This window comes from Schistocerca gregaria, chromosome X (assembly GCF_023897955.1).
Source record: "Schistocerca gregaria isolate iqSchGreg1 chromosome X, iqSchGreg1.2, whole genome shotgun sequence".
Lineage (NCBI taxonomy): Eukaryota > Metazoa > Arthropoda > Insecta > Orthoptera > Acrididae > Schistocerca > Schistocerca gregaria.
In genome coordinates, this window is record NC_064931.1 from 171,273,914 (window position 1) to 171,289,934 (window position 16,021).

Here is a 16,021-nt window from a genome sequence, read left to right on the forward strand (position 1 = left end):
AGGATGCAGGTTACAAATTTTCTCTTAGCCTCAGTGTAGGTCAGTCGGTCCAGGGTCATGAACTCCATGTTTTTCTTTTATTTCTGGAGAATCCTGCAGTCTGGCGAGCAAGGCGAATGGTGCTCTCTTCAGTTGACACAGATGGGAGGCAGGGCACATGGAGGGAGTATTGGAATGTGATGGGCGTCCGCAATCTCGACATGTGATGCTGGAAATACAGAGGGAAGACATATGGCTGAACTTCCAGCACTTAGAGCACCACATTGGGGGAGGGATATAGGGCTTTACATCACAGTGGTAGATCATCACCTTGACCTTCTTGGGCAATGTATTACTCTCAAAGGCCAAGGTGAAGGCACCAGTGGCAATCTGATTACCCCTCAGAACCCGGTGGACACGCAGGATGAAATGTACACGTTGCCGCTCTAAATTGGCGCGCAGCTCATCGTCAGAATGTAAAAGAAGGTCCCTGTGGAATATGACACCCTGCACCATCCATATTTAAGCTCTTATGGGGCGTGATGGTTACAGAAACATCCCCCAGCTTGTCACAAGCGAGTAACGCCCGTGACTGCGCAGAGAATGCTGTTTTGATCAAGACTGACCCAGATCTCATTTTGGGCAAGCCCACCACCTCCTCAAACCTGTCCTCTAAATACTCAGTAAAAAACTAAGGATTCATCGTCATGAATGATTCCCCATCAGCTCTTGAACATTCAAGGTACCAGGGCGAGTAAGATCTGCTGCCATCCTTAGCCTGACGTTCCTTGCATGGTGTGGCCATGGAGGGGAACGATCTGGGGTCATAGTTCTGTGCGTTGAATTGAGCTCATGAACGTGTAGAGACTGCTGGTGTTTTACCACCAGCAAGAGATGATGGACTACGCTTCATCGCGTGTCATCTGCTCTGATGCCACCCACTCTGGCCACAGGCCCTCCCCACGGGCGCCACCCAGCTGCAGCAAAGGCCAACTGGCAGGACGGCCATTGCCAGGAGTCCCGATCCCTCAGGGAGATGGGCATCTGGGCATCTACCCCTTGGCATACGTGGGGAGTTAACGGCGCAGGCATCAGCAGAGCGATCCCTCTGTGGTCAGGGGGCTACAACCAACAGGGTACATGGCGGCCCCACCAAGACGGACTTGCTACCGTGCTGGATGTCAGGTGCAAAGAAGTCCATTGTCATAGTCGACGCAGAAAGCGACACTGCATAGTGCATGGTGGAAAACGCGCCCAGAAAGGTGTCCTAGCGCAAGAGATGGAGAATGGGCGGGACTGCGTCGACGAGAAAGTGAGCTAAAGATCTCAATGCACGATGGACACAATGCACCTTTAAGGCGCCCTTCCTCAGTTGGATCGCTCTTCGGGAAAACTTTGAAGAATGGAGGTCAAACCCAACAGGGGACCATCACATAAAGGTTGAAACGTGTGAAACTCCTTTTAGTCGCCTCTTATGAAAGGCAGGAACACCTCTGGCCTATTCTTACCCCCTGATCCGCAGGGGGACTTCAGGAGAGACATTCCTTTACGTTTTCTTATGTGTGTAAGAATCATCCTTGAAGTTTGGTAGAATTGTTCAAAAATGAGTTGACGCGTTGACTCATATATTTAAAAATGTGGTTGTGACCTGCACGGAATCGGGGCAGTTCACGAAAGAGCTGTACGAAGACTTTTTCAAAGGACATTCTTCTATAGATGGGAGAAGAAAAATTTCTATAACGTACTAATTCGTAGGAGGGCAGATGATAAGACACTTTACGATCAAATCTTTATAGATGAACGAAAAGCATGCACATGCACCGTGAGAATTATCCCACCTAAATGTACTCCACTTTGCCAACCCTGAAAGACTTATTTTTACAGGCAGGTTAAAATTATCACTTAAATAAAGTCAAAATGCTCTACACTTGCTAAAAACTAATAGAGAAATCGCTTCGGGGAAAATTCCATAAAAATACCATCTTTAACCCTACATCAGTTTAGTGTACCAGCTGCCAGAGAAATGATGAAATATTCGTGGTTCGCATCGAAGTTGATCGAAGAGAGAATAATCTTTTTGAATTTAAACGAACTGTGTTTTCCGATATCGCTTCTGGAGAAACCTATGTGACTGCATGGCGGTAACTTTTATTAAATGTGCGTGGTGGTTTCTGCTGTTTCTACGACAAATACCATACGAAATACTGCTCTAGCGCAGCAAGTGATAGCGAGTAAAACGATTCTTATTTAATGGTGTTCCATATGAAGTGAAAAAAAATAAAAATAATATTGGAAGTGAAACTTCCTGGCAGATTAAAACTGTGTGCCCGACCGAGACTCAAACTCGGGACCTTTGCCTTTCGCGGGCAAGTGCTCTACCATCTGAGCTACCGAAGCACGACTCACGCCCGGTACTCACAGCTTTACTTCTGCCAGTATCTCGACTCCTACCTTCCAAACTTTACAGAAGCTCTTCTGCGAACCTTGCAGAACTAGCACTCCTGAAAGAAAGGATATAGCGGAGACATGGCTTAGCCACATGGCTTAATCTGCCAGGAAGTTTCATATCAGCGCACACTCCGCTGCAGAGTGAAAATCTCATTCTGGGTGGAAGTCGCGAGCCTTAGCCACTGCGCTACTCTCACTTCGTCAACGCAAAAACATGATTAACGTTACAGGTATATGAGGGTCAAGGGTCGTCGCATAAAGTCGCTAGCCAGACAGTCAGGACAGGTCCTTCTACAACATACACAAGGCTAATCAAAATCCATGATTAATAGGTACGATGGACCACAAGTGTGATGCTGTAAGAGGCGCAAAACTATTGTACTAAAATTACGAACTACAAAGAGTGAAACAAAGGAAATAAAGATGATAGAGAGTGCAGTTTAGACAGCTATATCACTAAACTGTTCCACAAAAAAATAAAAACGCAAGCTATTGGACAAGGGCTGACATTCCGCACAGAGAAGCGTTTGCGAATAACGGTGTTCAACTCTACGACGTTCAAATCACGTGGCTATGTTGTTGCATGTCGCGCAGAGCAACACTACTGTAATTCCGAACTGTGAGGACTGAAAGGAAGGAAACAAAGACGAGAAATGGCGTCGGTGACAGCGACACAGATAACGCACACAGGCGGACAAACCAGATTTAGTTTTCACTGGAGGAGCATAAGCTGCGATTTACATTCGTATCAAGTAGAAATTGCGTGTCATACTTGTACTCGATCACGAATGTCTTCCGTTCGCAGGTGATAAGTCACAAATTGCGGTATCCGTACGCATCAAAGTGACAGGCTCAAAGCACCAATTGCCATTATTTTTGAGGAGTGGAATTCTTACTCAAATGTGGCGAATGGATTATGTTGGATGAAGGGTGTTTAGCAGAACAAACAACTCCTTCCACGTGGCAGTCGATTTTCACAGTTGCCAAAATTCGAAACAGCCATAATCGCCGCTGATACTCCTGACAATCACGCCAGGGATGAGTAAGAAAAGATGGAAACAAGGAAGATAGGGGTTTGGCGTCCCGTCGACAACGAGGTTATTGGAGACAGAGCACAATGATGAGGAGAAAAGCTGACGGAAAAATAACGCAACATCAAAAAAATAATCAATATAGAGTAACGAAATTTCTAGAATACATTTGTCGAGGTGACATGTTTAAGTGATTAACAAATGGCTCTGAGCACATCTGAGGTCATCAGTCCCGTAAAACTTAGAACTACTTAAACCTAACTAACCTAAGGACATCACACACATCCATGCCCGAGGCAGGATTGGAACCTGCGACCGTAGCGGTCGCGCGGTTCCAGACTGTAGCTCCTAGAACCGCTCGGCCACCCCGGCCGGCTAAGTGATTAACATTGCAAGATCACAAGAGTGAGATAAGCCATTGCAAATGTGAAATGCTGGTACATTAATAACCGGTGTAACAGCCAGAGTGTTCCATACAAAAACGCAAACGTGCATGCAATGTGTTGTACAGGTGCTGGATGTCAGTTTGTGGGATCAAGTTCCATGCCTGCCGCACATGGGCAGTCAATGTATGGACGGTTACTGCTGACTGTAGATGACGCAGGACTTGTTGCCGATCATAACCCACATTTGCACGATTCTCCAGCAGCTATGGTGGTCGAGTAGGCTAAGACAGCCCAAAAGGTCGAAACTTTGTAGAGAATGTTGGGTTGCAACAGCAGTATGTCGGCGAGCGTTATCCTGTTGGAAAACACCCCGTCTCAGTCCGGAACCGCGGGACTGCTACGGTCGCAGGTTCGAATCCTGCCTCGGGCATGGATGTGTGTGATGTCCTTAGGTTAGTTAGGTTTAAGTAGTTCTAAGTTCTAGGGGACTGATGACCACAGATGTTAAGACCCATAGTGCTCAGAGCCATTTGAACCATTTGAAAACACCCCGTGGAATGCTGTTCATGAATGACAGCACAAAAGGTGTAATCGTCATACTGAAGTATAGCTTTGTAGTCAGGGTGCGAGGAATAACTATGTGAGTGCGCCTGCTGACATACGAAATAGCACCCCAAATCATAACTCTAGGTGTAGCACCAGTGTGTCTGGCAAGCAGGTAGGTTGGTTACAGGTTCTCAGCTGTCCTCCTCCTAACCAACAAACGGCGATCACTGGCAGCGACGCAGAACCTGCTATCATCGGACAACAGCAAACCTCCAACCTCCTGTAGAGGACAAGGAGTTATTTTTAGGAAATATGGTGCAAAATTGTGGTTTAGTGTGTTTCAGTGCGCGATGCGCTAGCCTCACGGCAGACGGCGGACGAAGGCTGGCCGGCGCGTTATGCAGCCATCAACAGCCAGAACGCAGCATTAGCAGAATTACGCAGGCGCGGACCGCGTGTGGCGCGGTTTCGTTAGCCAACACACCGGGAACATTCTAATATACACGGCGCCGCGTAACCGGCGGATTCTGCAACGGTCTGGACTATTTAAGAGGCGTGCGTCGGCATCGGTTCGACCGATTGGGCGTTCGGTCGCTGTTACGTCGTCATCATCAGTGACGCTGTCCCCGAGGACCGGCCGGCGGAGGGCGTTGCCCGCTGCTGCACCGGCGACTCCCGGCGTCGTCACGAGCCGCAGCGTGTGCAGGAGGTGTGCCAGGCCGGGCCTCGTGCTGCTAACCTCCTACCGCCTGCGCAGCCGCTGACCGAGCGCGGCGTCGCGTTACCCGGGCTGCGCGCATCAGCACGTCTCCAGCACGACACGAGCGGTGGAGCTGAGCTACCGGAAAATGTATCGGAAGAAACAACAATAAAGGGGAAGATTGCTGAAAACAGCCACCTTCTTCTACCCAGCCCCACCCTACAACCCCGGCCACGTGACCCGCTCCGGTTATCCTGTTACACTACTCTCCTATCAGCTCTCACTTGACACGACTGAAGTTGCAAATGGAAGAGCTTGGGGGTCAGTGGAATGACTATTACAGGGCGTCTATCTCGGGGCTGTCAAACTAAACTGTAACAGTTCGTTATGTAATTATGGTGCCAACTACTGTTCAGATTGCTGCTGCTGATGCATTATGCACTACGATGCGGCAGAGCTGTACACTGAATGCGATGGTCTTCCACCTCGGTAGTGCCATGTGGCCGTCTGGAGCCCGGTGTTCTTGTGACTACATTCTAGTGAGCACTGCTGCCAGTAATCATGTACAGTAGCAGTAGCTACATTCCTACCAAGTCTTCCTGCAATATGGCAGGAGGAACATGAAACTTCTCACAGTCCTATACGCGATTCAGTAAGGTGGTGGCGTCTTTGGCATTCTTGACTGCCATCAACTCGCCAAGCCCATCTAATACGACTGGTGCGAAATCGGAATAGACATCTTTCCGATGTAGACACACGCCTACCACCTTTCGTTTACGTCGCACAATTCCTGCTTGGTGTTGAGATTTTTTCCGTCAGTCTAAATATTTCGAGCCCTTTTCAAAGCAACCAACCCAAGATTCGCCACTATGGATTTAGGGAAATCGTAGAAAATCGATCGCCAGATAAGGGGTGATTCCATTGCTTTAACCAAAGCGCAAAGTAAAGATTCAATAAGAAGTACATTTCAAAGTCGGTAGCAAGAAATAAATGAGGAATATTTACGTGTAAAATACTGAAATAAGATATTATTTCACCTGGAGTTACGAAGACACAGGAAGGAGAAGCTTCGGCGATGACTGGGTACTGGGCGCCGCTAGGTGTACTGGATCTCCAAGGGCACTCATAGCTGTAATACTCAGCACCTGCGGAAAAAAAGTTTTTGTACACTGGTTTCCATAAGGCTGTGAAAAATCTCAAGAACCACGAGAACTCGACACCTAAGTGCCGAATCTAATGAAAAGAAACCAAAGACAAAAACATGTAACACAGTTTAAACAAACTTGAACATTTTGTCTGACAATGTATGCATGGTCGAACGTGAAACATATTTACATCTACGATATGGGTGTACCAGTTCATGAAATGCAAGTAATGGCAATTGTCAACTTCTCTCCTTCAGCAAAGAATCTAGGAGCAACAATAGGCAACAATCTAATGTGGATTTAGTAGACAATTGCAGTGTGCAAGAGGAGTTAGCAGCTCCCTATGCCGTATTAAAATATGAAAAGCTCTTTCTTCTTGAACTGAAAAAGAAACTTGTACGAGTATAAACACTTCGATTTATTGATTACAGCGGTGTTACCCTGCAAGTCCTTCCTCAGGAAAGTTCACTGCGCCTGAAACTGGTTATGAATGCCTGTGTTCGTTATATTTGTGTTCGAGTATTTGATAACATTTCAGCATCAAATGCACAGCTAACCTGGCTGCATGTAGAGAAGCGCAGATACTCCCATACTCCCTGTCGTCTCTACTGTCTTGTCAATGAACACTATCCCTCATGTCTCTCCTCAATTTTAACGGTCTTGTCTGAACAATTTCAGAAATATCCACTCTCCTCAGAGCAAAATCCCATCTGTCCCACTCTGTCACTCAACCACTTTTTCGAGGTCCTTCTAAGTAACAGGAATGATCACATAAAATTAATTGGTGGTAAGGCGGGTACCAGGTTGAGATTCATTGGGAGAGTCCTTAGAAAGTGTAGTCCATCAACAAAGGAGGTGGCTTACAAAACACTCGTTCGACCTATACCTGAGTATTGCTCATCAATGTGGGATCCATACCTTCTGCTTACTCGGGGGAGCCCTACAAGATACTGGGCATGTGTACCAGTTTCTTTGGCTCTTCACTGTAGATCACATGTGCGATCCTGTTACTAACGGTGTCTGTTAGTTCCATAGGAGAATAATGACATTTTTGCTGAAAGGCTTTTCTTGTTGTGGCAAAATTCCGTGGAGGAGGCCTACGACCAGCAATACACGTCTCGGGAATAGCAAATGAGCTGTATCTGTTTTCTGTTGGCGAGAAGAGTGCACAGCCTTCCAGATTTGTTGCAGTGTAAGATGAAATCGTCAAATGTTGCACCAACTTAAGGGCGTACACAAACTTCAGCGATGCCATCTCTATAGACCAGTGTAAGCATAATTCCGGGAAGAGACACATGAAGCCATACGCGGCCACCTATAGATACACTCCTGGAAATGGAAAAAAGAACACATTGACACCGGTGTGTCAGACCCACCATACTTGCTCCGGACACTGCGAGAGGGCTGTACAAGCAATGATCACACGCACGGCACATCGGACACACCAGGAACCGCGGTGTTGGCCGTCGAATGGCGCTAGCTGCGCAGCATTTGTGCAACGCCGCCGTCAGTCTCAGCCAGTTTGTCGTGGCATACGGAGCTCCATCGCAGTCTTTAACACTGGTAGCATGCCGCGACAGGGTGGACGTGAACCGTATGTGCAGTTGACGGACTTTGAGCGAGGGCGTATAGTGGGCATGCGGGAGGCCGGGTGGACGTACCGCCGAATTGCTCAACACGTGGGGCTTGAGGTCTCCACAGTACATCGATGTTGTCGCCAGTGGTCGGCGGAAGGTGCACGTGCCCGTCGACCTGGGACCGGACCGCAGCGACGCACGGATGCACGTCAAGACCGTAGGATCCTACGCAGTGCCGTAGGGGACCGCACCGCCACTTCCCAGCAAATTAGGGACACTGTTGCTCCTGGGGTATCGGCGAGGACCATTCGCAACCGTCTCCATGAAGCTGGGCTACGGTCCCGCACACTGTTAGGCCGTCTTCCGCTCACGCCCCAACATCGTGCAGCCCGCCTCCAGTGGTGTCGCGACAGGCGTGAATGGAGGGACGAATGGAGACGTGTCGTCTTCAGCGATGAGAGTCGCTTCTGCCTTGGTGCCAATGATGGTCGTATGCGTGTTTGGCGCCGTGCAGGTGAGCGCCGCAATCAGGACTGCATACGACCGAGGCACACAGGGCCAACACCCGGCATCATGGTGTGGGGAGCGATCTCCTACACTGGCCGTACACCTCTGGTGATCGTCGAGGGGACACTGAATAGTGCACGGTACATCCAAACCGTCATCGAACCCATCGTTCTACCATTCCTAGACCGGCAAGGGAACTTGTTGTTCCAACCGGACAACGCACGTCCGCATGTATCCCGTGCCACCCAACGTGCTCTAGAAGGTGTAAGTCAACTACCCTGGCCAGCAAGATCTCCGGATCTGTCCCCCATTGAGCATGTTTGGGACTGGATGAAGCGTCGTCTCACGCGGTCTGCACGTCCAGCACGAACGCTGGTCCAACTGAGGCGCCAGGTGGAAATGGCATGGCAAGCCGTTCCACAGGACTACATCCAGCATCTCTACGATCGTCTCCATGGGAGAATAGCAGCCTGCATTGCTGCGAAAGGTGGATATACACTGTACTAGTGCCGACATTGTGCATGCTCTGTTGCCTGTGTCTATGTGCCTGTGGTTCTGTCAGTGTGATCATGTGATGTATCTGACCCCAGGAATGTGTCAATAAAGTTTCCCCTTCCTGGGACAATGAATTCACGGTGTTCTTATTTCAATTTCCAGGAGTGTATTTTATGTTTACTTGCGTTCGGAGTTCTCACATCTCAAACACACAGACATACAACACGCACAGTAGCACATGTTCGCTGCCTCTTCCAAAAGCTTGCCTTTCATGTATTTTCATGACTGACAATGGTATGCGGTTTTTCGCGAAATCCGAACAAGTCTGCTAACTGTTTTACAATCTGAACTAGGACACGTAAATGGAGAAAATGGTCCTCCAGTGATATATAGTCTAGCGTTTTGCAAATGTAGGCGTGCCTTTGGCAGACGCTGCTTTTAGCGACAAGCGATGGGCGTACGAATACCACCTGCGTAGAGCCGACTGAGCTCATTGTCCACTTGCGAGAAATAGTCAGAAACCTTTAATAATGAACTCGAAAAAATTAAGCTGCGTACATCACACATGGAGATGGTATTAGTCCTTCTTAGAATTGTAAAACTACCAATGCTACCAATACTACCCGTAATCCTACCACTTACGTCACATATGTAGTGTGCCAAAACTACTCAACTGTAGTTTTGGTTGAGCGCAGCTCTAGTTCTTCTCTACATAATTCACCTTTCAGTTTTCCCAAAGATGGATGACTTGCCGGAGTCCTTGACTGCGGATGTCTGCACCTTTGCTGATTAGGAAACGTTCCATGTTGAAAACGATCTCGTCGTCATTCTCAGATTTCCTGCCAAGAAACACTTTCTTCGTCCGAGGGAAGAGGAAGAAATCATTGGATGCCATGTCAGCAGAATACAGAATTTGAGGCAAAATTTGAGAGTCAAAGAAGCAGTGTGTGTCACAATGTCCTGTACAGACCTGGGGCGTTGTCGCAGAGCAAATTCACACCAGTCGCCAGCTTTTCGCGCCACTTCATCTTCATAACTTCCCTTATGCCACACCCATGCCCATGTTTATTACTATGTTTTATTGCACAGTGTAGATTTTTTTGCAGGAGACTAACGAGTAAGTAGGATCACAAAGCAGACTGAGCGACGTCCCGGATGGTCACACAGCGCAAGAACGCCCGGGCGAGCAGGAGCCGTATCGTACTGGAGAACTGAGACAGTGGGTACCATCTACAGCGCTGGGCGCCAAGAATCGAATTTTTTATAAACTGCCTGTTGGCTTCTGTCTCGGGTTCTTCGGCCGACGTTCGTCTGATTATGTTTCTGATGTTTCGCCTGCACGAGTGGACCAGCAGCAGCAATGGAGGGTGAAGCTTTGACAATGCCTGCCACACATACTGGCGAAACGTCAGAAAAATCATCAGACGAACATCGACCGAAGAACCCGAGACAGAAGCCAACAGGTGTTTGTCAACAAGTGCCCACGAAAGCCTTAACAATTTTGAATTTTTTATAATTTAAGTTTACTGTTCAAATACACTACTGGCCATTAAAATTGCTACACCACACAGATCACGTGCAACAGACGCGTAATTTAACCGACAGGAAGAAGATGCTGTGATATGCAAATGATTAGCTTTTCAGAGCATTCACACAAGCTTGGCGCCCGTGGCGACACCTACAACGTGCTGACATGAGGAAAGTTTCCAACCGATTTCTCATACACAAACAGCAGTTGACCGGAGCTGCCTGGTGAAACGTTGTTGTGATACCTCGTGTGAGGAGGAGAAATGCGTACCATCATATTTCCGATTTTGATAAAGCTCGGATTGTAGCCTATCGCGATTGCGGTTTATCGTATCGCGACATTGCTGCTCGCGTTGGTAGAGATCCAATGACTGTTAGCAGAATATGGAATCGGTGGGTTCACGAGGGTAATACGAAACGCCGTGCTGGATGCCAACGGCCTCGTATCACTAGCAGTCGAGATGACAGACATCTTATCCGCATGGCTCTAACGGATCGTGCAGCCACGTCTCGATCCCTGAGTCAACAGATGGGGACGTTTGCAAGACAATAACCATCTGTATGAACAGTTCGACGACGTTTGCAGCAGCACGGACTATCAGCTCGGAGACCATGGCTGCGGTTACCCTTGACGCTGCATCACAGACAGGACCGGCTGCGATGGTGTACAGGACGACGAACCCGGGTGCACGAATGGCTTCAAATGGCTCAAATGGCTCTGAGCACTATGGGACTTAACAGCTATGGTCATCAGTCCCCTAGAAATTAGAACTACTTAAACCTAACTAACCTAATTACATCACACAACACCCAGCCATCACGAGGCAGAGAAAATCCCTGACCCCGCCGGGATGCACGAATGGCAGCACGTCATTTTCTTCGTATGAATCCAGGTTCTGTTTACAGCATCATGATGGTCGCATCCATGTTTGGCGACATCGCGGTGAAGGAAATTGGAAGTGTGTATTCGTCAGCGCCATACTGGCGTATCACCCGGCGTGCTGGTATGGGGTGCCATTGGTTACACGTCTCGGTCACCTCTTGTTCGCATCGACGGCACTTTGAACTGTGGACGTTACATTTCAGTTGTGTTACGACCAGTGGCTCTACCCTCATTCGATCCCTGCGAAAACCTACATTTCAGCAAGATAATGCACGACCGCATGTTGCAGGTCCTGTACGGGCCTTTCTGGATACAGAAAATGTTCGACTGCTGCCCTGGCCAGCACATTCTCCAGATCTCTCACCAACTGAAAACGTCTGGTGAATAGTGGCCGAGCAACTGGCTCGTCACAATACGCCAGTCACTACTCTTGATGAACTGTGGTATTGTGTTGAAGCTGCATGTGCAGCTGCACCTGTACACGCCATCTATGGCTACTGGCCATTAAAATTGCTACACCAAGAAGAAATGTAGATGATAATCGGGTATTCATTGGACAAATATATGATACTAGAACTTAGATGTGATTACATTTTCACGCAAATTGGGTGCATAGATCCTGAGAAATCAGTACCCAGAACAACCACCTCTGGCCGTAATAACGGCCTTGATACACGTAGCCATTGAGTCAAACAGAGCTTGGATGGCGTGCACAAGGTACAGCTGCCCATGGAGCTTGATCGAATGAAGGGTAGAGCCACGGGTCGTAACACCTCTGAAATGTAACGTCCACTGTTCAAAGTGCCGTCAATGCGAACAAGAGGTGACCGAGACGTGTAACCAATAGTACCTCATACCATCACGCCGTGTGAAACGCCAGTATGGCGATGACGAATCCACACTTCCAATGTGCGTTCACCGCGATGTAACCAAACACGGATGCGACCATCATGATGTTGTAAACAGAACCTGGATTCATCCGAAAAAATGACGTTTTGCCATTCGAGCACCCAGGTTCGTCGTCGAGTACACCATCGCAAGCGCTCCTGACTGTGATGCAGTGTCAAGGGTAACCGCAGCCATTGTCTCCGAGCTAATAGTCCATGCATCTGCAAACTTCGTCGAACTGTTAGTGCAGATGGTTGTTGTCTTGCAAACATCCCCATCTGTTGACACAGGGATCGAGACGTGGCTGCACGATCCGTTACAGCCATGCGCATAAGACGCCTGTCATCTCGACTGCTAGTGATACGGGGCCGTTGGGATCCAACACGGCGTGAACCCACCGATTCCATATTCTGCTAACAGTCATTGAATCTCTACCAACGCGAGCAGCTATGTCGCGATACGAGAAACTGCATTCACGATGGGCTACAATCCGACCTTTATCAAAGCCGGAAACATGATGGTACGCATTTCTCCTCCTTAGACGAGGCATCACAACAATGTTTCACCAGGCAATGCCGGTCAACTGCTGTTTGTGTATGAGAAATCGGTTGGAAACTTTCCTCATGTCAGCACGCTGTATGTGTCGCCACCGGCGTCAACCTTGTGTGAATGCTCTGAAAAGCTACATATTTGCATATCACAGCATCGTTTTCCTGTCAGTTAAATTTCTCGTCAGTAGCACGTCATCTTCGTGGTGTAGCAATTTTAATGGCCAGTAGTGTATATGCCACGAAGACAACACTCTCTCCGACTCATATATTGATACGCCGGAGTTAGCTGTTAGAGAAATCACCAGCAGGAGGCGTCCTATCTCTTGCAAAATATAACAGCGGTTCCGGCCGAGGTAGTAATATACCAGAGCAACAAGTTGATGCCGTCACCAGTTCACGGCGCCCGATAAATAATCAGCGAAGGCGATGTGCCGGAAGATGGGGAGCTCTATACATAACGATGTAGCAGCACTCCGTATGTTGAGCACTTTATCGACTTTGCTCTGTATACGTTAGCTGGTCAAAAGTGTCCGGACACCTATTTGTGGACATTAATATGGGGTGTGTGCACTCTTCGACTTTGAAGTCGGCTTGAACTATACTGGGGACACTTTCAATGAGGTGTCTGAATGTCTGCAGAGGAATTTCAGCCCATTGTTAATAAAAATCCCAAACCAGAGAAGGTAGTGATGCTGGACCCCGGGTTCTGGAGCGAAGTCGACCTTCTAACTCATCCCAAAGATGTTCCATTGGGTTCAGGTTGGAAGTTGCGAGCAGGTCAGTCCATTTCAGCAATGTTACTGTACACACACCACTACCTCTTGAAAGGTGCTTTATGATGACAAGGTACACTGTCATGCTGACACAACTAATCAACGTCCACGAAGTGTTCCTCTACAGTACGCAATACAAACTACTGCAAAATGAGTTCTTATCCTTCGGCATTTAATTTTTTATTAAGAGTAATAAGGGGACCACACCATAACCATGAAAAAACCCCTATACCGTAACACAACCTTTTCCGTATGTCGCTGTTGGAACTACAGATGGCCGGCCGCGGTGGTCTCGCGGTGCGGTTCTAGGCGCGCAGTCCGGAACCGTGGGACTGCTACGGTCGCAGGTTCGAATCCTGCCTCGGGCATGGATGTGTGTGATGTCCTTAGGTTAGTTAGGTTTAAGTAGTTCTAAGTTCTAGGGGACTAATGACCACAGCAGTTGAGTCCCATAGTGCTCAGAGCCATTTTGAACTACAGATGATGGCAGGTAACTTCCTCTCGGCATTAGCGAAATCCAAATCCTTCCATCGGACAGCTACAGAGTGTAGCGTGATTCATCACTCCAAAACACTCGTTTCCAGTCATCCACTAGCAAGAGACGTCACTGTTTACACGACCTTAACTGTCGCTTATAAATGATTGCAAAAATGTGTTACCTAAACTGTTCGACCATTGTAACCCATTGCTTTTTAACTCCCAACGTAGAGTTTTTGTGCTAGCTAGACAGCTGTTAGCACATTTGGAACTCAAGAGTGATTCCATTTGTTGAATTCGTGCGATTTTTTGCAACTACCCTCTGCAATGCGCGATGGTTCTTGTCAGTCATATACTGAGGTGGATCTGGTGTTGGTTTAGCTCTAGTTGCTACTTCGGGTTTCCACTTCATAATAGCACTGCCTTGGGCACCTTTAGAAGGGTTGAAATTTCCTTGTTGGATTTGTTATCAGGTGACACACTTAACGACTAGACCACGTTAGAACTCACTGATCTCTCCTGTCCGACCAGTTCTACATCTACATCTACATCTACATATATACCCCGCTAGCCACCAAGCGGTATGCGGCGGAGGGCACAATTTGCGCCAAAGTCATATCCCCCCTCCCCCCCCCCCCCCCCACTCCCTCTGTTCCACTCGCGGATCGCACGAGCTCTAATTTCCCTTATCCTTGAATGGTGATCATTACGCGATTTGAAAGTTGGTGGTAATAATATATGCTCTACATCCTCTACATCCTTGAAGATTGGATTTCGGAATTTAGATAGCAGCCCCTTCCGTTTAGCGTGTCGTCTGTCTGCAAGTGTGTCCCACTTCAAACTTCCTATGTCATTTATAACCCTCTCACGATGGCTACATGTACTAGTCATGAATCTTACCGCTCTTCTTTGGACCTTTTCAATCTCTTGAATCAGACACAACTGGTAAGAGTCCCATACAGACGGGCAATACTCTCAGACTGGACGAACCAACGTATTGTAAACAATTTCCTTTGTTGAAGGACTGCATCGCTTCAGAATTCTACCAATAAACTGCAACTTAGAGTTCACCTAGCCCGTTACTTGTGTAATCTGATCATTCCATTTGAGATCATTTCGAATAGTCACGGCCAGATATTTGACGGATGTTACCGCTTCCAAAGACTGGGCATATATTTTGTACTCGTACATTAATGAGGATTTTCGCCCTGTTATACACAGTAGGTTACACTTTCCAATATTGAGAGATAACTGCTAGTCATTACACCACCCATTCATTTTCTGCAAATCCTCATTGATTTGTTCACAACTTTCGTGTGATACTACTTTCCTGTAGACTACAGCATCATCGGCAAACAATCTAATACCGCTGTCAATACTATCAACCAGATCGTTTACGTAAATCGTAAAATTCAGCGAACCTATTACGCTGCCCTGGGGCACACCTGAAGTTACACTTGTCTCTGTTGAAGTCACCCCATTCAGGACGACATACTGCTCCCTGTCTGTTAGAAAACTTTCTATCCAACCGCATATGTCATCGGATAGAGCGTAAGCGTTCACTCTTTGGAGCAAGCGACAGTGCGGAGCTGAACCGAACGCCTTTCGAAAGTCGAGAAATATGGCATTAACCTGGGGGCCGGTGTCTAGAGCCTGTTGACTATCATGCACAAAGAGGGCCAGCTGTGTCTCTCATGACCGCTGTTTCTTAAAACCGTGCTGTTTTCTGCAGATGAGCTTCTCAGAGTCTAGAAAGGTCATTATGTTCTGCTGTTATGACAGCACAATACATCTCGCTTCCTTTTGTATTGGCGCATCCGGCTATTGTGACATCTAGTAGTCAATTTGCATTTCGTAGAGGTGTCCACATATGTTCGATCGAATAGTATACATATAAAAAAATGCATTTTCTCATGTTACAGGCTTCCAAATTTTTGTCTGGACCAAATTGTCAAAGAACTAAATTAGAAATAAATAAGACTCCCCAGTTTTGATCAATGTTTTGTGGAGATTTTCTCTGGTTGTGCCGGCTGTTTTGGCCGAGCGGTTCTAGACGGTACAGTCTGGAACCGCGCGACCGCTACGGTCGCAGGTTCGAATTCTGTCTC

General features: G+C 47.7%; 1 protein-coding gene across 1 annotated transcript in view; it reads right to left on the bottom strand.

The window, feature by feature from the left end:
- LOC126298708 (paired mesoderm homeobox protein 2-like) overlaps positions 1-16,021 on the bottom strand; it is a 480,059-nt gene that overhangs the window by 71,130 nt on the left and 392,908 nt on the right. The window contains exon 4 of the mRNA XM_049990134.1: positions 6,128-6,235. Within this exon, the coding sequence (XP_049846091.1) occupies positions 6,128-6,235 (108 nt within the window). The remainder of the gene's footprint in view (positions 1-6,127; positions 6,236-16,021) is intronic.